General features: G+C 34.7%; 1 protein-coding gene across 2 annotated transcripts in view; it reads right to left on the reverse strand.

Annotated features, from left to right (window-relative positions):
* Window positions 1-24,114, reverse strand: part of LOC144436568 (uncharacterized) — a 40,635-nt gene extending 16,521 nt beyond the window's left edge. The window contains exons 1-21 of one of the 2 annotated variants that reach the window (XM_078125387.1): window positions 24,002-24,114; window positions 22,340-22,500; window positions 20,385-20,614; window positions 19,513-19,676; window positions 18,935-19,078; window positions 18,234-18,254; window positions 16,708-16,904; window positions 16,222-16,396; window positions 15,628-15,759; window positions 14,601-14,732; window positions 12,907-12,993; window positions 11,624-11,803; window positions 10,157-10,330; window positions 9,331-9,381; window positions 8,623-8,711; window positions 8,199-8,277; window positions 7,577-7,702; window positions 6,540-6,748; window positions 5,916-6,095; window positions 5,484-5,550; window positions 3,665-3,765 (exon numbers count right to left, since the gene is read on the reverse strand). In XM_078125387.1, the coding sequence (XP_077981513.1) occupies window positions 3,665-3,765; window positions 5,484-5,550; window positions 5,916-6,095; window positions 6,540-6,748; window positions 7,577-7,702; window positions 8,199-8,277; window positions 8,623-8,711; window positions 9,331-9,381; window positions 10,157-10,330; window positions 11,624-11,803; window positions 12,907-12,993; window positions 14,601-14,732; window positions 15,628-15,759; window positions 16,222-16,396; window positions 16,708-16,904; window positions 18,234-18,254; window positions 18,935-19,078; window positions 19,513-19,676; window positions 20,385-20,614; window positions 22,340-22,455 (2,654 nt within the window). In that variant the 5' untranslated portion in view covers window positions 22,456-22,500; window positions 24,002-24,114. The remainder of the gene's footprint in view (window positions 1-3,664; window positions 3,766-5,483; window positions 5,551-5,915; window positions 6,096-6,539; window positions 6,749-7,576; window positions 7,703-8,198; window positions 8,278-8,622; window positions 8,712-9,330; window positions 9,382-10,156; window positions 10,331-11,623; window positions 11,804-12,906; window positions 12,994-14,600; window positions 14,733-15,627; window positions 15,760-16,221; window positions 16,397-16,707; window positions 16,905-18,233; window positions 18,255-18,934; window positions 19,079-19,512; window positions 19,677-20,384; window positions 20,615-22,339; window positions 22,501-24,001) is intronic. The other variant, XM_078125388.1, reaches the window with a different exon arrangement.
* Between the last annotated feature and the right edge of the window lie 1,480 nt (window positions 24,115-25,594).

The raw sequence follows: 25,594 nt of genomic DNA on the forward strand, positions 1-25,594 counted from the left end.
AAGCCTGTTGGTGAACACTCTATATACCAGAGGAAACATACTCAAAACCTGTTGGTGAACACTATATATACCAGAGGAAACATACTCAAAGCCTGTTGGTGAACACTATATATACCAGAGGAAACATACTCAAAGCCTGTTGGTGAACACTCTATATACCAGAGGAAACATACTCAAAACCTGTTGGTGAACACTATATATACCAGAGGAAACATACTCAAAGCCTGTTGGTGAACACTATATATACCAGAGGAAACATAGTCAAAGCCTGTTGGTGAACACTCTATATACCACAGGAAACATACTCAAAGCCTGTTGGTGAACACTATATTATATACCAGAGGAAACATACTCAAAGCCTGTTGGTCAACACTATATTATATACCAGAGGAAACATACTCAAAGCCTGTTGGTGAACACTATATTATATACCAGAGGAAACATACTCAAAGCCTGTTGGTCAACACTATATTATATACCAGAGGAAACATACTCAAAGCCTGTTGGTCAACACTATATATACCAGAGGAAACATACTCAAAGCCTGTTGGTGAACACTATATATACCAGAGGAAACATACTCAAAGCCTGTTGGTGAACACTATATATACCAGAGGAAACATACTCAAAGCCTGTTGGTGAACACTATATATACCAGAGGAAACATAGTCAAAGCCTGTTGGTGAACACTCTATATACCACAGGAAACATACTCAAAGCCTGTTGGTGAACACTATATTATATACCAGAGGAAACATACTCAAAGCCTGTTGGTCAACACTATATTATATACCAGAGGAAACATACTCAAAGCCTGTTGGTGAACACTATATTATATACCAGAGGAAACATACTCAAAGCCTGTTGGTCAACACTATATTATATACCAGAGGAAACATACTCAAAGCCTGTTGGTCAACACTATATATACCAGAGGAAACATACTCAAAGCCTGTTGGTGAACACTATATATACCAGAGGAAACATACTCAAAGCCTGTTGGTGAACACTATATATACCAGAGGAAACATACTCAAAACCTATTGGTGAACACTATATATACCAGAGGAAACATACTCAAAACCTGTTGGTGAACACTATATATACCACAGGAAACATACTCAAAGCCTGTTGGTCAACACTCTATATACCAGAGGAAACATACTCAAAACCTGTTGGGAACACTATATATACCAGAGGAAACATACTCAAAGCCTGTTGGTGAACACTATATATACCACAGGAAACATACTCAAAGCCTGTTGGTCAACACTATATATACCACAGGAAACATACTCAAAGCCTGTTGGTGAACACTATATATACCAGAGGAAACATACTCAAAGCCTGTTGGTGAACACTATATATACCAGAGGAAACATACTCAAAGCCTGTTGGTGAACACTATATATACCACAGGAAACATACATTACTCAAAGCCTGTTGGTGAACACTATATATACCAGAGGAAACATACTCAAAGCCTGTTGGTGAACACTATATTATATACCAGAGGAAACATACTCAAAGCCTGTTGGTGAACACTCTATATACCAGAGGAAACATACTCAAAACCTGTTGGTGAACACTATATATACCAGAGGAAACATACTCAAAGCCTGTTGGTGAACACTATATATACCAGAGGAAACATACTCAAAGCCTGTTGGTGAACACTATATATACCAGAGGAAACATACTCAAAGCCTGTTGGTGAACACTCTATATACCAGAGGAAACATACTCAAAACCTGTTGGTGAACACTATATATACCAGAGGAAACATACTCAAAGCCTGTTGGTGAACACTATATATACCAGAGGAAACATACTCAAAGCCTGTTGGTGAACACTCTATATACCAGAGGAAACATACTCAAAACCTGTTGGTGAACACTATATATACCAGAGGAAACATACTCAAAGCCTGTTGGTGAACACTATATATACCAGAGGAAACATACTCAAAGCCTGTTGGTGAACACTCTATATACCAGAGGAAACATACTCAAAACCTGTTGGTGAACACTATATATACCAGAGGAAACATACTCAAAGCCTGTTGGTGAACACTATATATACCACAGGAAACATACTCAAAACCTATTGGTGGAATATAAATGAACTTTCAATGAACAAATTATGGTATTTTTTTAGACAGCTACATATTTCCAAAGGTGTTCAAATAATACATCAAATTTTCACTTTCTGTCATATTTGACTACTTCTACAGCTACAGCAAGATGAGAATCTTACACCGGATTGACTCTATCACACTTTCTCCCAATTGATTCTGAGCTGTGATTTTATCATAACATGACTCAATTCCCACATTGTTATTGTAATTAGATTAAAACTTGTTTTAATCATCAGCAAACTTTTATCGATTTTGCTTTCACTCTATGCAATAACTGATTTGTCAATTTTAAGATTTTTTCAATCTCAGTTTTTTATATTGCAACAAATAATCCATGTGACCTTTCATCATTGAAAATGTTCAGAGAAAAAAGGAGTGTAAATAAAGTGTAAAAGATCTATGATTAGAACTCATAAAAAGCTTTTCAAATTGTATGCTTCAGTCTATCTAATGTTTCCATTTACTGACTGCCAGTCTGATTGCTACAAAAAGGACTGCACAAAATCAGCCCTAATGAAGTCAAATGAAACTGTCTGTGACAGAGTTAACACAGCACTGAGTCTTGTATTTGCACATTTGTGATTAATAACGGTGTCTGGACTGAACCTTGTTGTCAATTCAACGTAGACACCTGCAATTAACGCTCTGTAGTTAAGCATTACTTCAGGCTTGAAAGTGGTTGTCAATTTACATTCTCACACGTCAATGTTAAGAAGGGATTGCTATTTACTTTGCTTTACTTATATTTACTTTACACAAAGCAGTTAAATTGGTATGACTAATGGGTGATCCGCATGCAAAAGATAACACCTCCTACTCCAAACAATCTCTTGATTCTGATACTATACATACAAACTATCAGACTGTCTAAGTGCAAAATAATTCAAGAATTTATATAATTTGTATACTGTAAACTTAGATATATTTGCTATCTGAAAATTTTGCAAATTTGTAGTCTTCAACTTGTTCTCAGAGAGTCATTTTTACCACTTTCTAAACCTGGTAAATTGACATAATTTGTATACTGCAAAACTAGATGTGAAAATTTTGCACTTTTACAGTCTTTGATTAGTTCTAAGTTTTACAACTTTCTGGTTCACTATTTATGTACAGAGAATTAATTTAGTCACTATTTATTTTCACATTGTTTGTTTTACAGTGAAATAAGCATAAATGTGTCTAGTAAAAATTTCCATGTTTACAATAGTTTCCATTCAGAAACTAGAACCATGGAAAGACATTTTTTTTACAGATGTCTCCATGACTAGGAACTATATCTATAATTATGAACCTATCAAGGGTTTAGTAGTCAGGTCATGAGACACTTAGAGCCATTCTAAATTATAATGAGTAGTTAAATATTCCACATCAACACACATCCTTGCCCTATAACATCTATCATGGAATAATCACTATCTAGCTATCAAAATCTGACAAGTCAGCAATTAATAAATTTTTCTGTTTTTTTTTTTGTTTATTTCTGAAGAATTTTTGTAGGAGTTAGACTCAGTTTTCCAACACACTAACCTGACAAGATGTTTATCGATATATTCTTGGCACTCTGCCAGGGACTCTTCAGCCATTGTAGTTCTTGTTAACAAAGCTGCCCTCTCTGCTTCTAATTCTTGCTGTAGACAGAAAAGAGAGGAAGATAAGTTCCTTTTTAAGAACCTTAGATGATTAGTTTGTGTCTAAGTTGTAGCGTTCCTGTCAGAGATTTATCTTTTTAGCAGCTTTAGTGATTGTGAGCAACATGTCAAAAATCTAATATGGAGACTTTATGTTCGAGAAATGAAAGGGAAGGTTGACCTCACATTGTAGAAGTACCGGGGGGGTAATGGCAATTTGCAAAATTTATGAAAATTGTCAGACAGATTGGCACCATTGCCATGGTAACATTAAACCACGACAGCTTGTTTCCTTTGCTGAAAGCTACACATGGTATGTTTTCAAAGAGAACCGACCACAGGCATCTTTAAGACCTCTGGCAATTGGATTGAATCTTTTTCTCAAGAGATATTATCGATTTTACTCTTAGACAAATATATGAGTAATCCATACAGCCAAAGTGCATCATAATATATAAATATACTAGTATATACATTATATATTTCACCCATATCACGTGAAATGGAATTTTTTGAACTTTGAACTTCATAGAACTATACCGTTAGTTGTCTGATGATCACAACAGCGTGAAATACTGTGTAATGGATCCTGTGTATCTTGCTTGATATTGTATATATATGTTAACGTATGGAGTGTATACATGATGCTTGGTAGTGCAGTTACCGATACTGTACATTATCATATACCCGTATACCTATGCCCGGATCAATCATTCTTGATGACGTATCACGAAATATCACTTCTGATATGGGACGTTAAACATTATGATATTCAAGTTAAACATCATCAGAAAACAACTTTCTGATTGGACAAAACACCTAGATGCCGAACATAAACAAAATGGTGGGTGATCTTTGACACTGCATGTTTGTGCAAGTCTGGTGTTTGCACTGAGCTAACCTGGTGTTAACATATCACAGGTGCAGGCATTAACCTTTCTAGTCATTACATACTGGTGAGCCGTTTATGCCAGTCTGGTGTTTGCACTGAGCCGGTTTGATGCTAGTCAAGTTAGAAAACAATTCTTGATCTGGACTAAAATGGTATGGTATGGATAATGAATGTATTTTTATACAACCTGATGAGAATGCCTTTTGTTTTGCTCACCAGTGATGTAGCCATGGTTACATCTTTAATGTTTATTTCAACAGTGATGCAAACAAAAATTCAATGCTTCAAAGAACAAATTTGCATCACTGTTATACATGTATTACCTACATGGTGTACAACTCTAGAGGGCGCTATAACCAGCCGTAAGCAAACATGACATGATTGCAACTCATGACAAAATTTCTTAAATCACATTCTCATCAAATATTCATATTTTTAGCCATTTATTTTTATATAATATTATCATAACTGATTTCCCCCCCCCCCCCCCCCCCCAAGGTTTTCACATTTTACTGAATGTGTACATGCATGGTTTTAAGGCTCAAATCAAGTCATGTGGGAAAAAATAAAGTGAATAATGGGATTATGTAGTTTTAGTCTCATACATTATTCAAAGTGAAAAATGATGGAACAATTTGTCTTGTTTCTCATCTTCAGCTATGGTGTGTCCTGATTTTTGCTCAGACACTGTCTCAGTATTGGAAACATTCAAAAAGCTAAGCCGTTACTATCAAAGCTGCACTAGCTGCAACTGGAATGTTTCTTTGAAAATGTATTGTTAGGCACCATGAACAGTTTTTGCTCTGTGTACATCTCTTTTTCTTACCTGTGTATTGAGCGTGAATTCCCGTAATTGTTTTCTTAATGATCCCCAATTAGCTCCCTCGTCAAAACTGTAAAATGTAAACAAATAATGTGTTAATATATGAATAGATAAAAGTAATCTTCTATTTCATTAGAACAGGGCACTTTTATTTATGCCATAGGGTGATGTGTACACATGATGATGCTGATGATGATGATGATGATGATGGTGATGGTGATGATGATGATGATGATGATGATAATAATAATGATGATGAAGATGATGATAATGATGTTGATTATGATGATAAACATGATGTTGATTATGATGATAATGATAATTATGGTGATGATGATGATGATGATGATGTTGACTATAACGCTGGTGATAGTGATGATTTTTACAACTATGATGATAATAATGTTCTTGAAACTGATGACACTTTACACTTACGTAACAGATTTCTTAGCATCTGGTCCTAGTGATCTGAGCTGTACTAAATCCTCTTTCAGTCTGTTTATTTCTCTTCTATTAGCTGATTCTAATTCTCTCTCTGACAGTCTTAGGTCATATTCATCAGGACCCATGTCAAGGTTGCTAATCCTCAGCCCATCAATTTGCTCTCGCATTATTCTGTTAAATTGGAAAATATTGCACTGATTTTTTGACATTTGTGTATGTACTGAACACATCAACTTATTTGCCCAAGTACTCATGATATTCTCTGCTGTACCGTAATACTCGCAGAAGTGAAGCAAACAAAAACACAACAGAAAACACAACAAAAACACAAGTGCAAGTATCTTTACTTTCCAAACACAGCAGCATTCACATGTACACTATAGTGTTCTCATCTTCATACAGGGACGCAATAATGTTTTCAGTACAAATGCACTACAGTGCAAATACCACTTAAGTATGCTTAGAACTCATGCAAGTATTAACCGAAACATATTAACTGATAATGATACTTGTAGAGGTAGCATGGTGTCAAGTCTATAGAAGTCAACTGGAGTAATCGGATATATATCGGTAACATATGACATACAACATATGACATATACACCTTTGTCTCACCTGTAAGCTACCAAGAGTTCTTCATGTCTTGTAGCAACCTTCTGTGCTTGACTTTTAAATGCCCTAGCAGCGTTGCTCAGTTGTTCTTCTCTCAATCGATGTGATCTCTTCAAATCTTTTAGCATGTCTTCAACGTATTTCCTCATTTTTGGATCATCTATGGTACCATCCCTTCCTTGCGGCATACCACTGCCTCCATCAACGAAATCCTGCCAACAAATAGTCATTTCGTCAACTGGTCATCAGAGATTAAAAATCTAATATTTGCAACAATTTCTACCTTTTTTTTTGAAAATGTTGACAGCTGTAAAAATTATTTAGAGTATTTTTGATTGATGAAGTTCAGTTTTATTACATATACATTCAGTTTTCAATGTATAGCTGTCAACAACACTGATCATGGAAGCAGTGAATCATTATTATATTAGTTGACAAAAATCATTATTCATAAATTAATTGATTAATTTAGTTACATATTCATTCATTCATTCATTCATTACAGATGTCTACAGGTAACCCCAATTACACTGAGACTCTTGAAAATAAATTCAAAAAAAGAAAAGTTATAGAAAGATTTAATGTATTTTCTGATTTTTATATCGAAGGTATAAGATTGTGGTTTACTGTGGTGTGTGTGTGTGTGTGTGTGTGTGTGTGTGTGTGTGTGTCTGTCTGTCTGTCTGTCTGTCTCACGTCTTGTCAGAGTTGCAGTATACTTGACTTTATTCATTGCTTTGTCATGATCAAAACTTTGAGGATTTACACTGGGAATAAGCACTCAGGAGTCATGAATATTCATTCTGCAAACATGAATATATTAGTTCTGCTGACTCCCATGAAACAATGGTCCACAGCAAAGATACTCTGTAAAGGCACAAGATCAACTTCATGTTTTGCAAGTAATGTACATGTAGGTGATGTAAAATCATGAAATGACTCTCCGGAACTCATAATTTATGAAAATGCAAATTTCCTGGAGTTATTTTTCTCTTTAACGAACAACTTTTCATATCTTTGTAACATTATATTAAACTTACTGCAATATCTTCTACATATTTTACCAATCTTGATCGATATTCTTCATTTAATTCTTTGAGTTGTATTTGTAATTTAGTGTTTTCAGTTTCTAAATCTCGACATCTACTGCCAACTCGAATCAGTTCCTATAAAAGAAAACAAGACATTTCAATCTCACATCAAACATGGACAAAACAGTCTGAAAAAGTGAAGAAATCAATTGTGTTAATATAATTATATAAACAGTCTCATAGCTACAATTCTCAGCTTTTTCTGCAGTAAATAGTTTCATTTTAAAGTTTTGTAGGTAATAATTGTAGGTAATCACAAATTTACTTATCAACTGGATAGGGTTATCGGTAGCCAAATAGTTAAACCAACTGCCTCTTAGAGGCTTACCATTATGGTCTAGGTTTGATTAAATCTGGTATGCTGTAAGTAAGAGGAGTGTCATTAACTTTGACTCTCTTGAACAAAGCAGATTTTCCCTGAGAACTTTGGTTTCCTCCTACATTAACACTGAACCTATGAAGGGTAACTCTCACTGGACTGGTTGTGAAACAAGCACTGAGATGTACTTGAAGAACTACATCAAAAAGACAGCCATTAAAATGAAACACAGAAAGTTCATGTAATACTTACTGTTGATTGCTCTGCTACTCTATGCTGACCTGCTCTGGCTATCTTTCTTGCATCTTGCAGCTCTTTACCAAGCGATATTCTGTCAATAACACACATGAATAATAATGCTACATTATAAATACACACACACACACACAGACACAGACACAGACACAGACACACACACACACACACACACACACACACACAGACATACACATACATATACAAACACAGACAGACACAGACACAGACACAGACAAGCGAACACACATGTGCACACACACACACACATACACACAAACAAATAAATAAATAAATAAATAAATGCAAAATAAGAAATGTATGCTCTTGGACTCTCTTTCACTAGCATTTGCATTTATGTTATTGTTTAGAGTATTAGTTAGCTGATATTATTTTTTCCATATCATGATAGATAACTCACAATTTATCCTCTATCTTTTGTTGGTCTTCATCGTATTGATTCCTCATCTTGTTGATCTCTCCTTTATATCTTTGAGATGTACCAAATAGCTACAAGAAATGTAACAAACAATTCATAACACAACATTTAACAGAGGAATCACTACACTTAAGAATACAGCAACTTGTCTTAAACTTGTCTTTTCTGTTGAAAAAACAAAGACCAATATTTGACATATTAAAATTAGAGGTTAAACAGGTACAGAGATTAAAGTTAAACAGGTACAGAGATTAAAACATTTTATATCAGTGACAAAGGGAACAATGCCTATTTACATATCTAAATGGGGAGATTTTTTAATATAAATTACCCTTTGTTGTTCTATTGTAATTTTGACTCTGTAGAAGATGTGATGACCTTTAATTTTTTGTCTTTGCCTGCTTTTTGTTCACGTGTTGTTTTCCAATAAAGTTCATTAAACATAAAAAAAAATTGTCTTTTCTTTCTGTATCACAAGCAAATATTTGGAACAAAGAACAAAAAGGAAATAACAATTCACAACATTAGAGGGAAGCATAGCACTCTACAACACATCAAACCAGTCTCTTTGAGTAACAAGCAAAATATTTTGAACACAGAAAAAATTTATCCTACATTCATCGAAATCAAAATGGCTGCCTAGTATTAATTAAGTAGAGAATATTAAACGATTGGTTTTTGAATCCTTACCCTTTTTTCAATTTCCAGTCTTTCCTTTTCAGCTGATAACAGATCCTCTGCCTAGATTTTGAAGAGATAGTGAAGTAAATGATAATGAGGATAATTAATCAGACCATATCATATCAAATTTAGCTGTAAAGTAAGGCTAAGAGCCTATGAGCTGATCAAGTGTCTAGTGCTGGAATCTGTTAAATGTTCAAGGATGAGTATATACGGTACATATCTGTAAAAAAATATCAATCATAGATTTACTACTACAGCTAGTAGCAACTAGTACAGTAGACAGTTCATGGTTAAGTTCTAAAGCCATACTACAAATAAACATTTTCAGGAAATGATAACATATCAAACACTCAGAATTTTTAAGTTTATAAGTTCCAGAAATTGTCACAGGTCAAACATTGTCTAAGTTCATATTTGCTATTACACAGTTATTACCTGGCTATGAGGGCACAAGCAGATGTCTATTACCATGACAGCTGTTATGCAGCAGCCTGAGGAAATAGTTGCTATGTAACAGCATGAGGGGTAGTATGACATCTGCTAGTGCCCGAATAAGGTCAGGCAATAAGTGTTATATAATATATCACATTCTCAAGCACATATTCTTTCAATAGTCAAAGCAATCAAGGATAAGATTTCTGTTTTACGTGAATCGTGCCCTTGGGTAAATAGTACATGAATAGTGCCCTTCTATGCAAAGTGAGGTCACTATGGGTCACTAGGCCATACCATGTGACATGATCTAAGCCAATCACTGAATGCTATATTATGGTAATAATATTTAAAAACAGACAATGACAAAGAAAATGACCTCCATGACACTGACAGTTACCTTTAACCTTTTTGTTGTAAGTCGGCTGACTATGGCTCGTATTCTTTCTAACTCAGCGTTAGCCTGACCGTACGTTCCATGTGCTCGTTCTATGTTCTCCTGTTGTTTAAGTAATGTGGCCCTGGCGTTTACTAGATTTAACAGTTCAATGCCTAACTCTTCATTCTTGGCAAGCTGTGTGGGAAAAACCACGGAAATGCAAGGAACACCCATGTAATTATTAGCTTATATTCACATGCATACTAAAAACATGACATGCATTATATGCAACTTGGTCTGAAGTGATATGGTCCACTAAAAACATGCACATGCACACATGGCGTACAACACCTGTCATTTCCGACAACATGGATCTATCAAGGATTCATGTCATTGTAAGTTGTAAAACATACATTATACTTTTATACTCAAGTATACTATGTGTATCCAAGATAAAAGATGTGATGCAACAATAGAAGGGGAGAACACATTATGCACGTTGATTACAGAATTAGCATGTTATGACAATATTTAACACCATATCTTAAATTATCAAAACTTACCTTTACTGAATAGTCTTAAGCCTTTTTGTCTTATTTTTATCTTATTGTACGGCATCTCCTTGTAAGACATAACTTTCAAAAGTTTGTGTCATTTTTCATTACTCCAATAACTTACCTTTCAACTTTCAACCTCATTCTGATTTGCCAGCCACATTGATCATAAAGGGTCTCTAGAGGGTGCACTCTATTGAACAGGGGCGCATTGGATTTGCCCAAACATGATTGTGATTAATCTGACGTCATTTCTCGAAACGAGGTTGTAAACAAAATGCTCAATCACGATCATGATTACTTACATGTAAACATTTTTTTAAAGTTTCACATATTTCCGATAAATTAAATGATTTTACATCGTCAAAATGATTACAATGATAACAAATTACCAATCAGACCGAACACAATTTATGTACATAATGTTTTCCGTCATTTCAAACTTGCCGTCAGCCACAGGGCACGATCCCCTAGTATGATTACATTGTCCGCCATCTTGTAATCACGGCAATCATGGTTTGGGGCATGATTACTATGATTACCAATCATGATTGTGATTGGTATTTATCAAACGCAAAATCATGATTGTGATTGATAAATCATGATCATGATTGTGCAAATCGAACGCGCCCCAGGTCTACCATAATCATGAGTACAAATACGCCAATAACTCACATTTCAACTTTGAAATTTAAAACCATTGGATTTCTTGTACAAAAAGTAGAGGGCGTACTCCATTCAACAGGTCTATCACAATCATGAGTGCAGATACTTCATCTTCAATAAACTCACCTTTCAAGTTGAACATGTACATTTGGATTTCTCTTACAAATGGTAGAGGGTGCACTTCATTGGACAGGTTGATTGTAATCATATTATTATCTAGAACTGCTAGACATGTAATAATCTTTATCCACGCTGGAAGATATCTTACCTCTCGTTCATGTTCTTTACTTAAAGCGACATAGTTAGATTTTAACCTGACATATTCATCAGCTAATTCTTTTCTATCTCGTTCCATTTCATCCATTCTTTCCCTAGCATCTCTGTATTTCTTGGCAGCCTTGTCCTTCTCAATACCAAGTTCCATCAATTCATTCTCAAGGGACAGAATCTGAAAACCAAACCAAATAAGGCAAAAAATTTGCATTACTTGCAAAAAAATGACACTTACAAAGATTCCTGGATACACCTGAAGGGCAATATATCCATCTTTCTATGTGATAGCAAACAGCAATTTTATCAACATGGCTCTGTATGGTGTCTAAGATTAAAGGGTTATGGGTCAGAGGTGAATATTTTTTTATGTCAATTTTTTGTTTCCTGTGAAGATTTACACATTACTGAACTAACTGAAATAGGACTGATCATATAATAACTGTAAGATTTGTAGCATAACACTGTAGTTACATTGTAGGTAAACACAGATCTTGGAGGGGACCCATAGATCTCGGAGGGGCCCCTCCAAGATCTATGGGTAAACCAAATAATTGATTCAAAGAGATAATTTTTGGGTGCACCCAAAGGAGAAAAATGAGCAAAAATGACTGTAATGATTTTAGAAATAAATATTTATTTCATGTTACTAATTTGTCACTTTTCAGATCCCCAACAAATCAAAGAAAGAAACTTTCTACAAATTCTACAGTTCAGCAAGTGTACAAACTATTGTAACAATATATCATCACCATCTGAATACCGTACTGTTGTTAGACAGCTAGCTTAGTGTACCTATCTCAATGTAAACATACAAATAACAAAAGGTGATTTCAGGTCACTGAGTGACTAGCTAAAATAAATTGAAAAATTAATAGTCATGCCTCATTTGGGAAAAATATGAACATTACAAATAATGCAGCTAATTCCTGTCAAAAATGATCAATTTTCCCTCAATTATGCTCTCACCTACCAAAATGGACTGGGGTACATCTTACAGTTTTAATATCCACATAATTTCTGTTTTGTGGCTACAAAAAAGCAGCTGCTACTCTGCTTCCAAGTTGTATATATAAAATGTAGGTTAATACCCTCAATACACTACACTATTCACAAAGTACTGTCTAATTGATAACACAGCTGGTGCTTGGTACATTAGGTGAAGTTCAACACCTCATCAAAGTTACAAGTCAAAAACATGCCCATTAAGACTAGTTTACTTTAACTCCAAAACATGCCTATAGACTCTCAAAAAACATGCCTGTAGACTTCTTTACTTACTCTGTTTGTCAGCTCAAACCTGGCCTGTTCTGCATCTTCTTTGATTCTATTATTGTCAAGTTGAAGGTCAACCAGTGTCTTTGACACCTGTAAGAAATCAGCCACATGTTCAGAAGAATCAGTTGGTTTTAAAACAAAACGGTCCATGTCCCCGCCACCGGCGACAAAGCTAGATGTACATGTTACTAAGACTGTACATATCTATCCACAGAAATGCTGGGGCCATTCGTGTAAATAACTGTGCGTGTTGTCATCATGGCAACAGGTGGTAATGCTATCACTGTACACAGTAAGTAACATCAGGGTAACATGACACCACATTTGAATTAATTACTATGTAAACAAAGTAAGGGGGATTCTACTCAAGGCCAAAAAGGCAATGCTACACATGAGATGGCAAAAGGTAAATCATTCATGGTTTTGTAACATGTGTTTTGAACAAATAAAAGTCACCAACTGTGCATATTTTGCCTTCTACTTATAAAATTGAAACCATAAAGGATATTACAATGTCACTTTATAACAGTTTCAACACATTCTCTAACGCAGTGACAAATCAAACTCACAATTTTAAGTCTATATACTATTGTAAAACCACTCAGATCAATAAAATAATGATTCATGCTATCAACAAAACAAAAACATGGAAAAAGCTTAATAACTAGATATTGAAGATATTGTATTATATTGTATTATAATAATTTATCTGGAAATATCATTAAAATTATCAATTTTATTGTTGCAACCAATTTCTAGCTACTGCAGGTTAAAGCATTTTTCTGCCAAAATTATTGCCAAAATTATATCACATGATTCCACACAATTTTTTTTTATTAGGCCTTTATATACATTGTAGTTGATATGCACTGCACCTGATAGAGCAACACAAGTATGTATGCTTGAACAGAAAGACCTCTTAACTTAATGTCAACAACTGAACAACACTTCGGTGGAGATTTCAGACCACAAATAGCTGTAATGGGGACAACCTTAGTATACAGTAGTCAAAATACTACTGTTATTGGTTGGTTACTATGGCAACTATAGTCAAAACAAATAAGGGTAGGGATTTTTCTGCAACTCCTGCTGCTAGCGTATGAAGTGAAATGTAATATATCATTATCTGAATACCCTAGAGTTGTTAGAAAGCAGAGTGTAAACCAATCTCAAAGTAAACAAACAAACAACAAAGGGTCACTTCAGGACACTAAAGCAACCTGAAGTAAATTGAAAATTAATGGTTATGCCTCATTAGGAAACGTCAACATTTATCAACCACTTGCAGAAACACCAGGAGTCTACAAAAATATCGGTGAACAAAACAAACATTACAGTAAAATGTAACCCCAAGACGCTATCCACACAATGTCTGTCAATTGTTTAGATTTCATTATGCTATCTTTAAAAATTCATCTGGAACATTTTATGGGTTTTCAGAAGTATGTAAGTTTTCAGAAGTATGTAAGTTTTTATACTATGAAGTGTTTTCAGAAAGTGTTTTTTTTTCATCTACCAGCTGTCAAAGAATAAACTGTAGAACCATATAAGCCGAACAGTAAACTAGCAACACCAACACAACATATAAACAAATCTTGGACTGTATGTATGAAAAGTCACGGTTTGTGGCTGTTACATTGTACATATAGCTACAAACCACTTCAAAACTCTAAGATAGTTGATTGAAAGTGTCTTACCTTAAGTTTTTCTTCCTCACTCATGATTAGCTTACTTGAAAGATTTGTTTTATCTTCAGCGATGTCCCCAAACTTGCTCTGCAAGGCTTCTAGTTTGCTTAACAACCTCTCGTTTTTGTCCTTGAGTTGAATCTATAAGAACAATGTTAGGAGAAGAATGAAAGTGCTCATTTCTTTGTTGCCGTGGGACGTTACCTATTGTCAGGGAGAACAATACTGTGAACAGTTATCTAGACTGCAAGGAATACAAATCACAGACTTACTGCGAACAACTGTAAAGACGCTAGATCAAGAGGTCAAACACTTCACTGCTGGAGTACTCTATTTCTATAAAGGGGTGGTAGAGTATATGGAAAGGGTGAACTGGTTTCCTGTCTTGTATTGGTTGTAAATGAAGCATGACAAAGGTAACATGTACGGTACTTTCCATACTCAACTGAATTGTAAACTTATCAAACACATGAGAATCTTAGACAAGCAGTTGAGCAAGTGATTTTCAAATTAAATGTTTGTTTGTTTTTTGTCTGAGACTGGTATTCTTTCTAATTTTAATAATATTCCTACTTATGAAATGAATCAGCAAAAACCTATAAGATGAAGTATGGAGCACAGAAAGGAACTTCAAAGGGAGAGGAGGCAAGTTTTTTTATTAAACAAACAAACAAACAAACAAACAAACAAACAAGAATTTGAGTAGAAAATTTATTATAAGTCGATAATGAGAATATAATGAATGTGTCATGTGACTTTAAAGACTGCAAAATCTGCTAAAAAATTTATGAGCCAAAAACCAACAAACCATCTAAAAATATGTGATTACCATGGAAATATTTTTATTCTGAAAGGTAAAATGAGACAGTGTGTTATTTGGTAGTCTTCTTGAAACGAAAGTAGAGAATATCCCAATACCTTTTACACAAAGACCTGGCAAGAATTTGTAAAGTTCCTATACAAATTTAATCTACTTTGATTTCATCGTGGAAAATATGTCCCCAGGTGTGATTTCATTCTTCAAAATGATACTCACATTTTCCAATGCTAGTTTTTTGTGGTCATCTTTGAGTTCTCCAACTGTGGCTTTGACTGAACTTGGTGATACTCCTAGTCCTAGCATGTCTTCCAAACTAACAATCCTGGCTCTGTATTGTGTCAACAATCCCTGTCATCAAAGTAGTCACATTGGAGTTAATTTTGAATAAATACATGAAAAGAAAAGGCTGTGATTTTTCTGACAAGCATATTCTCCAGTGATAATACATAAAATATGTAAAAATTCCCACTGCTTTAAATTTGGATTGGATATGATTATTATCAGTGTGCATAATCTTTACACCATATACCCAGATAAAAAGGTAGCTTTGTTATTGAAAGTTGAATATGAGGCAGCACCCCCCCCCCCTTCTCTCTCTCTCTCTCTCTCTCTCTCTCTCTCTCTCTCTCTCTCTCTCTCTCTCTCTCTGAGACTCGCTCCCTCACTCAGTCATTCACTCACAGTCACTCACTCACTCACTCACTCACTCACTCACTCACTCACTCACTCACTCACTCACTCACTCATTCATTCATTACATCCTGAGTGACTGACTCTCACAAGTACAGCAAGTTTGATATTTTAACTTACCTGTGATAAGCTATCATTTAACACAGGGAAGTTCCTGATCAATGCTAACTGACTGGACATACGTAACATAATGGACAGAGTATGAGGGTCTGATTGTGGTCGGAAATGTACAATAGTTGCTGTTTTACAGTTACCTCCCAAGATATCATGAAGTAAGCTGGTGAACTTTGAATCCCTATCAATGGAAAAACAACAATATTTATGCTACAACCAGTTTTAAAAGCATTTGCAATGAGAAACAAAAGCATTCTCAATGCACACACTGAGGGCACCATTCAATTTGAATGCAAGAGACTCAGGTGTATATTTTCAAGTTGATACACGTTTTATCAAATCACTTGCTTAAAATGGTAAGATTACAGAACTATGCAGCTTTTGATTAAAGAATTTACCTTGCAATATTGATGATAGCACATGTATGTGTCTTTAAAAAAATTATGTTTTGTTGTCAATCTTTGCAAGCTGTAAATGTTTTTGAAAACCAACCTGTAGTTTATAACTCTCTCTGGGTTTGGTGCATTGGCAAGGTTAGCTACTAACTGTCCAAAAGCCAGAATTCCTTTACTCAATGTTGGTCCTTCACGTAATCGGATCTGTTGAGAGTCCTCTGCTAGTTTCTCAGCTGCTGGCGTGTCAATAAATGTGAACTTTGACACATTGGGATGTGGGTTATCGCCATGACGCTGGAACACAGAACAACAGAGTTGCAACATTTAGATAGAAACAAATCTAAGAATTATTTCCTGTTGTTTGTTGCTGTTAAGATCTCGAAGAAGTTTGAAACTCGAATCAATTTTACCTGCAATAAAAGGCATTTAACATGTATACCAGAAATATTGTGACTATTGGAAAACATGTCAAATTCATCTAATTTTCCCCATCTCTGTGGCCAGGGTGCCACAATCTTTGTAGAAATATCACAACTTCACTTCAGACAATGATTTTCACTCTACTGAAATGATCTGGTATGTCATAGTAGCAGTATGTAATAGTAGTATGTTTATTAGAGTGACATGTAATCACATAACATATTAGTAACAAAAACAAGTCGAAACAAGGAATTACCCAGCCCAATGGGCTAACAAGTCACTACAATCAGTGTACAATATATACAGGTAACACTGTTGAAAAAAAAATGTTATATGTACTGTAATAATACATGTGTTTGGTCCATTACTTTTCTTAAGGTCCTCTGATGAATTGTAAGTACATTTTACACCCAAACTCCATTCAAACCATGGCATGTTTCCTTTAACTTGAAATAAACCACTTTCCCCAAAATGACATTGCATTGCATGCATGAGGGAAGACATATAACCATTTGCAGATGTTGGATATTATTTGCTATAATTACAATCAAAGCTGTACACAAGTACATGTGTTGTCTAAGCTTCTTTACAGGGAAATTGAAGTTAACTTGGTGTTTCACTTATGGGACATGACATTTCTTATACACAAACAGATACCTTCAACAGCAAAATGCACAATTATTATTGAGGTGCTGTACACATTTGGAATGTAGACACAGATAAGTAATCATGTTGCTTATCAGTAGCAAACTAAACAGATGAAATCACAACATTGTCGAGTCCATGTGTAATCATTTCTGCAATAGCCAGTTTCTACTGCACTTTAGAAGAATACCAATGCTTATCCAACTTTTTCAATGTGATTATGCAAATGATCCTGTTGTGTGTGTGGTGCCTCTGTTATTGTTAGTATGGAGTTGAAATGTGTCTATCTTTATCCAAAAATCCAAAAAATATTGTGTTCCATGAGTGAAATGCCAAGGTAACTTCATTTCTCCTGTAACTCAGATTACGCCATAGTACCAGATGGGATATTTTCACAAAGAAAATACCAGTGCCATGCATAATTAAAAACTTAAACACCCCATTACATTTAGAGCTAAATACACACTTTAATATAGGTTATGGAAATACAATATTTTCAATGTTTAATATGCCTTCTTCTATTATGAAGATGTCACTGTTTGTAATTTCTTTACTCACCCCTTGAAATATCCACTGCCACTGGAGGGCAGTATTGTCAAATTACAAATAAAAAAGAATAGAATAAGAACAATATACATATAGTGTATTTGAATGTGGTTACCCATGTGCACATTTGTACAGGAATTTTAGAAATACAAAGATCTAAAGATTTGAAAAGTTCATTAATGGGATAAGGAATAAGACGAGGTAATCAACTAACTACTCTTACTACTTACAGGGCAACTCAGAAACTATTCAGGATAACTCAAAAACTATCCCAGATAACTCAAAAACTATCCCAGATAACTCAGAAACTATCCCAGATAACTCAGAAACTATACAAGATAACTATACAAGATTGCTTGATTTTATTGAGACATGGCGATAGAGAATTATAAAGATATTTTAATTCAATATTTCTAACAGCTAAATGTTTCATACACTTCTAAATAATTCACTGTCTGAATTGCCCTGTAAGTGACGAACAACTTCAACAAATTTTTACAAAAAAAGGAAAGTTTGATTTAAATCACTTGACTATTCTGACTAATTAATACATTACCATTTGATAAATGTATTCAGTGTATTTTCAAACAAAAATTTAACTGATGACAAGTAGTAAGACAATGTGAATTTATTTTACGTGCTCTCTCACTAGAGTTACAACTACATATAGCTAATGAATACTTTCTTTAAAATAAAGTCTCTGTGTTACTTACAGCCATGAGTTCTACTGTTATCATAATAGTGGCATAACTATGAGCTGATCCGTGGTCTGTTTGGGAAATAGTCTTCTTACCCCATCCTTGACGGAATAATGCTGTTGCATCGGCAGCACTTTTGATTGGTGTCTTGAAAACATTCTGTGTACATAGAATGAAATTACAAATCACTACAGATAATTATCGAAGACCCAGTAATTACAACAGCACTGAGCACTGTAAATATTTGTTCATTCTTTTTGTTGTGTATGCTTCAATACGTTCATTGATTTACAAGCTTGTAATACTGAAAAGATAAACTTTCAAAATGTGACCAGGCAAGTCCAACTTGTTAGACAACTGCGCCTTTGTAATTTTCTTTGTCGGTGGCCGAGCGGTTAGCGGTTAGCGGTTAACCAGGTCTGTATGTAGGAAGGGTGATGCTCAGTTTGACCCTGCCGAACAATGCAGGTTTTCCACTGGCACTCCGGTTTCCTCCTGCTTCTTCAACACTGGGGCACTAGGGCCCTGCTCTTGCGGCGACCATTCAACAAATTTCCAAATTTATTTGGACGAATAAAGATTATTTTCTTTACCTTGACATGTGTTCCTTCATGAGCTGAGTTTTTCAAGGGCAGTGGGTTCCTCGATGAAGGAAGACTTAACAGATCTTTTATCGATTCATTATAAATTTCTACCATTGACATTGTAACTTGACCTTTCTGTATCTTCAACTTTTCATCATACATGTACGCTTCATCTGTAAGTCGTAAATGACATGTATGTTACATATGATGTACTGGTCCTTGCTGCTTTGCAATACTTTTGATAGGCTGAAGTTTTTAGGCAAAAGTTGATGACCAGTCAACCAAGGTGTATAAATGGGGACCTGGTAGGACAGATTGTTATGCTAAGGATTTACTTTCAAATTGGCTGTTCTACAAGCCATTTCAGTTAGAGGCAGTATGGATTGTATATGCTTATATCTTCACATGTGGTTCAAATACTAAATGAATAATACAGTGTATATATTTCAGAAAAAGTCTTAAATTTGGTCTGCTAGAATTTATTTATTACTTTTGGGGTCAAAATGGCATATTCCCTCCCTACTACGGTAAGTGGTAAACACAGCAAATATTATTAATTTCTTTATATATTAAAGATATGAGGTAACGATAATATGAAACATACCCAGAGGATGCCTTGCAAAGAGTCAGTTGATCTACTAGTATGGTGTAAATACATTTAGTATTATGCCAACATGTACAAATTCAATAAATGAGATAGACACTCGAAAAGAGGTTCACAAGTGAGCTCAGCCTGAATGCATCTTAGCTGCTATTCTTACAGAAACACAGAAAGTTATTTCTCCCAACTCTGTACTGAAGTCCCTCTAGACAGAGTTATGAAAATGGACAATATATTTGTTATTCCTCACAGAATTATTCCACCAATACAATGTACTAACCTGGTCTTCGGCCGTCATCTAACTTATCAAACAGGGCATCTAGAAATAACGGAACAATGCCGGCTTTGTTAGTAGTCTCTCCTGCTAAGGTGTAGGATTTGCCAGAATAACTCTCTCCAGCTGCCAGTACAGCACAGTTATAACCTGCTAGGAAGATATTCAACATAGGTTCTACTGTCTTCCTGTACACATCAAAGTTAGACGAGTCCTGCTTGAAGAGCATTTGATAACTGTAAACAAGAAAGAGATGAAATCAATCCTCATGTTAAAGTTGCTAGCTGTAAGTTAACTAAGGTATTATTTTTGGATCAGTTTCAAAAATATTCACTGATTTTTTTTTTTTTAAATAGCAATACTTAAACATTACATGTTAATTAGAGGTCAATTTTATCCAAAATTACTACAGTATAAACCAGTTGAAATTATGACCACGTTGGGGTTTGCTGATTTTAAGGTGGAGACTCAAAAAAATCAATTTTATTGGATTTACAGTACCTTCATCTATGTTATGTGGTTAGTGACATAAAATTGTTTATGTATAGGTGATTCAATACTATTCTGGGTGTACAGTATTATGAATATGTAAATTATATTGTATTGTATTGGAAATTTAAAAAAAAATGTAAATTATAACATTCCAGTTGCAGCTTGTGTACATGAAGCTTCAACTAAAAGTGTTGAAGTTACTACATGTACCTAGGCATATAGCAAAAAGAAAGGTCACTTTATTTCTTAGTCAATACCAGACTTCTACTTCATATTCTACACATCATCATGCATTGTGAGAGTATGTCAACTTTCTTGTTCTATTTTGACTGTCTAGATAAGAGAGTGGTAAAAAGGTACTAAGAATGTGAGACTGACACACTGACACAGTTAACTGTTACTGAGTTATCTTATACAATGATATCTGATACAATGATATAACTTTATAACTGATTATATGGAATACATCATCCATTGTAGTATTCTCAATGAGGGGGTGGTTGAGGGACACACTGCCCCTCTATATGTATGCACCACCCCTTTGCCCCACTACTACAATCCACATTCCCACTTATAGTTTTTGGTGTGAACGTCTCCATAGAATTCTATGAATGCTATCATTTGCATATAAATGTATCTTCTCAAATGAAGCCCACTGAGGTATATGAAACAAGTTGTTCATTCAATTAGTTTTTACACTCAATTAGTAAATGTCCAAATCAGTCATCCCAAGAACCCAGAATGTCTATTTTAGTTGACATAATACAATATATACAACAATACACTTAGACATTATTAGCCAGTAGTTTTCTTTGTTCAGTCAAGGACAGTTACATAAGCAACTAAAGTTAATACCTACCCACAGAAACAAATAAACAAAATATAGTATCTAAGAGACAAATAACAGTCTTATTATATCAGCAGATACGATTTATAAATCATCAAATGTTCCTAAGTTTTTGGCATTGAAACCATTAACTGTACCTGTCTGTTTTATATCTTGTTAAAGAGTTTCTCTCCAATGTCTATGTATGCGGTTTAGTGAATAACTTGACTTCAAAAATGCCACCATCTTCATTAATTCAAAATAGCATATTTATGCAGTATTCATGCTATACTTTTAATTCATGAACTACCATTAGTCTACAGTCCAGCCATTGTGTTTGAATCTGAAGATATCTTCAAACCTAATGGATAACCTCCAGACTACATGTAGAACTATCGGTACATTCATGAAATTACAGTAATTGTGGTACCATACACTTGGTTAGCCCAGAGATTTTGCTGTCTGGATTAACAAATGTTAGTCTCTAGGCTAGCTAACAGTCAGCACAAACATGTTTCAATCACCCAAGTTTGACATACTGGCATAATGTAATGGTGTTCCTTCATTTCATTACTTACTAAATGATTTAATTTGCCTTTATTTATTTTCTCTTTGCCTGACATTTTTTCCCCATCATGCTTACCTGTGTCCATGACCACTTTCTCTTCCCACAATCCTATGGTGGCCAGTGATGTCCAGGTTATGGGGTCCCTCACCTCGTATTGAAGGCCGTATACGGGCAATAGTTTCCACATTCATTTTGTCTTTTTATGTTGCTCTCAGTATATGGATTCAGAAAATGTTCTGTAAGAGACATTATACAAGAATGTTTTAGTTTAGTTTAGTTTAACAAACAAACAAACAAACAACGGACAAGTCTTATGTTTGTGGAAATATCCAGAATTTCTGATGAAAATTCTCAGTTTAATAGATTTGGTCCTTCTACATCATGTACATTGTATCACTAAATAAGTTCACTACGTGCTTCAAATTTGAAGGAAAATGCATGAAACCTGGAAGAGCACAATGCCAGTGATCACATAGCAACTGTACTATTAACTGGGTAACACTGACTGTGAAGTCATCATGGTTGAATGGTTAGAGTGGCCAGCTTTGATTCTGCAAGTTGAAGATTCGAGTTCCACCTCTGCCATTGTTACTGAACGGCTAAAGTCATTTGGCAAGATCTGAACCACCACTGTGCCTCAGTCAACCAAGTTGTATAATAAGGGACCTGGTAAAGTTGGAAGGTGGAGGTTGTGATGTGAATGCATTAATCCTGTGTGTAAAGTGGCTGCAATGGATTGTATGCTCCCCAGGGAGTTGAGGAAGTAATAATAGGTCTTTATGCTAGTATAGATCCATGCCAGGGGCAATACAACATGTAGTATTTGTAAAGTGCTTTGACTCAGTGTAGAAAAGTGCTATATGAAAACTCACGTTACTACTAGTATATCATTGTTGTCCAAGGAAGGGACACAATTACATCTTTTCACAATAGAGGTTTTCTGTATCCACACCACAGTAATATTTCTAGAGAAACGAATGCTTTGAATGATCGGGATGTATTCGTGGAGATTAATAACCTACCTGTGTAGACGTGTAGGACTATTGCTACCACACTATTTACGTTATCCTATCTGACATGATATTAATTTTTTGAGATGGATGTACGAAAATGAAAAGTCAGTTTAATAGCAAAATACTGTAGTAGCATTTGTTCTTCAACTTCAAGTCTACAGGTAGAGGAGTAGGACTACCAGATTAATAGATCCATGATAAAATTAGTCTAAAATATTCATACTCCATATCCATCCCTATCCCTATCGTCATTTACATGATGTAGCTGTGTATGATTGTCATGTATCATAGTGAAACATTCTTTTCAAATATTTTCAAAATGTCTTTGAGGCAGTGACATGATCAAGATGTCAATTTTTGGATGAAACTGGAATTTATAATGAATCACAGATATAAATAATTAAATTATATTTGATAAATTATCTCGGCATTTCGCTAATCACGAAAGTGATATTTTTTAGAATCCTACGACCCCTTAGACTTTATGACTTCGGCTAAGTCATAAAACCCTCAAACACACACATACACATGTGTGTGAAAATCAACATCCAGATACATGAACAATATGAATCAATCAATACAACAAATCACTGCGATCGAAAACGTACACTCTGTGCTGTTGTCAATCGATATTCAAATGTGACCTTGTTTGACCTCGACGTTTTAGCGACTTTTCTCGATTTATGAGCTTTGTTCATCGATTGAAGGTAACGCTTGTGCTTACCTAAATACAGAAGGATACTGGATACGTGGAATGTTGTTACAAGACAAAGTGATCGCAGTAATACATAAATAAATGACCACTGTTTACACTGATTGCTAGGCCGCCATGTTATGTTGCCAAATTGATCTGCGTATGCGCAGTGTAATCATATAGCGCCCTCCGTTGAAAGACATCAACCACCTGTGATAGTTTCTTTTGTTTACATTGTTGGGGATTAGCATGCCGACGAAATGTGATACGAAAACTTAGCAACGTCACAATCACATTGTTACAAATTCCATAAAACTGAAATATCTACACGTGTACCCTTTCAATATATCTGTATATTTATTGGTGAAGTATTACTCTGGGGATAACCATTACAGTCTTATTAGAAGTGCATTTAATAATGGAAAAACTAACTATGAATGACTCAGTACATATTCATATATACACGCATGCTCTTATAAATAAAACAAGAGTCACGATTTTTTTCATCTTAAAGTAGCAATGGACTGAAGTGCCCATACTTTCTTTTATTTTTTTAAAACAGAAATATTGACTTTTCAAGTTCAATTCTAGGTGAATGCAATAATATTATTTTTGCCAAAAACATGCGAATGGAAAGAAAAAAAAATCAATATTGGGAGAACAGCGACAGTGAGATTAAAGAACTGAAGACCAAATGTAAATAAATATATATACACATTTGTATTCAATCTAGGGTGTTAGGGTTAGAGTAGGGACTAGGCTTTTTAAATAGTCTCCCAAACTTGATTTGCATCACAAACAATGAATGGGTGGACACTGGCACTACATTTAACATGTTATGGATGTACTTAAGTTGCTCACTAGCATCAGCCAACAAAAGATCCTGAGGACAGTTCAATAGACAAATCACTTCTAAAAAGAACATTTTATGTATACATAAAATGTATAATCACGGTACTATATGTTAATGATCATTACATAAATTCAACTGACTGTACATAATGACAAATGAAACTGTCTTTCAAATTAATTATAATTCACATTTTGAATAAAATGAACATCCCATTATATGTGAAAAGGAGAGTTTCAATACAGTATGGAAATGAACAATATATATAATTCAATATAATTCAAGAGTTAAAAGCGGACTACAAAATGATACACAATACATAGACATCTCTACAAACACTGTTATGATGTCTTTTTCAAAAGATATCCTACTGAATATATTCTTTTTCTCTTCAAACTTTTTCATTCAATTCATAGTTATGGTTTGTGATAAGTAGACTATGATAAAAAAAAACCTACCACAACACATTCCTAGTATACAACAGCTAGATGACATAATAATGAACCCATCAATGTCATATGCTCTAGTTACTGTAAAGATAAAAGATTTGATAGTTTGGCCACTAGGGGTGCTATTCAAAAAACTACCATGACACATTGACTGTTACTGTACTCCTACAAAACAGACAACATAATAATCAATATGTCATATTCTGGTTACTATAATGATAATTTTTTTCATAGTTTGGCCACTAGGGGGTGCTATTCAACAGCAGTTATTAGCTGGATGTGTGGGCAAGAATCGTTCATTACCATAGTATAATTTGACAATCA

The sequence above is a fragment of the Glandiceps talaboti genome, chromosome 6 (assembly GCF_964340395.1).
Source record: "Glandiceps talaboti chromosome 6, keGlaTala1.1, whole genome shotgun sequence".
NCBI lineage: Eukaryota > Metazoa > Hemichordata > Enteropneusta > Spengelidae > Glandiceps > Glandiceps talaboti.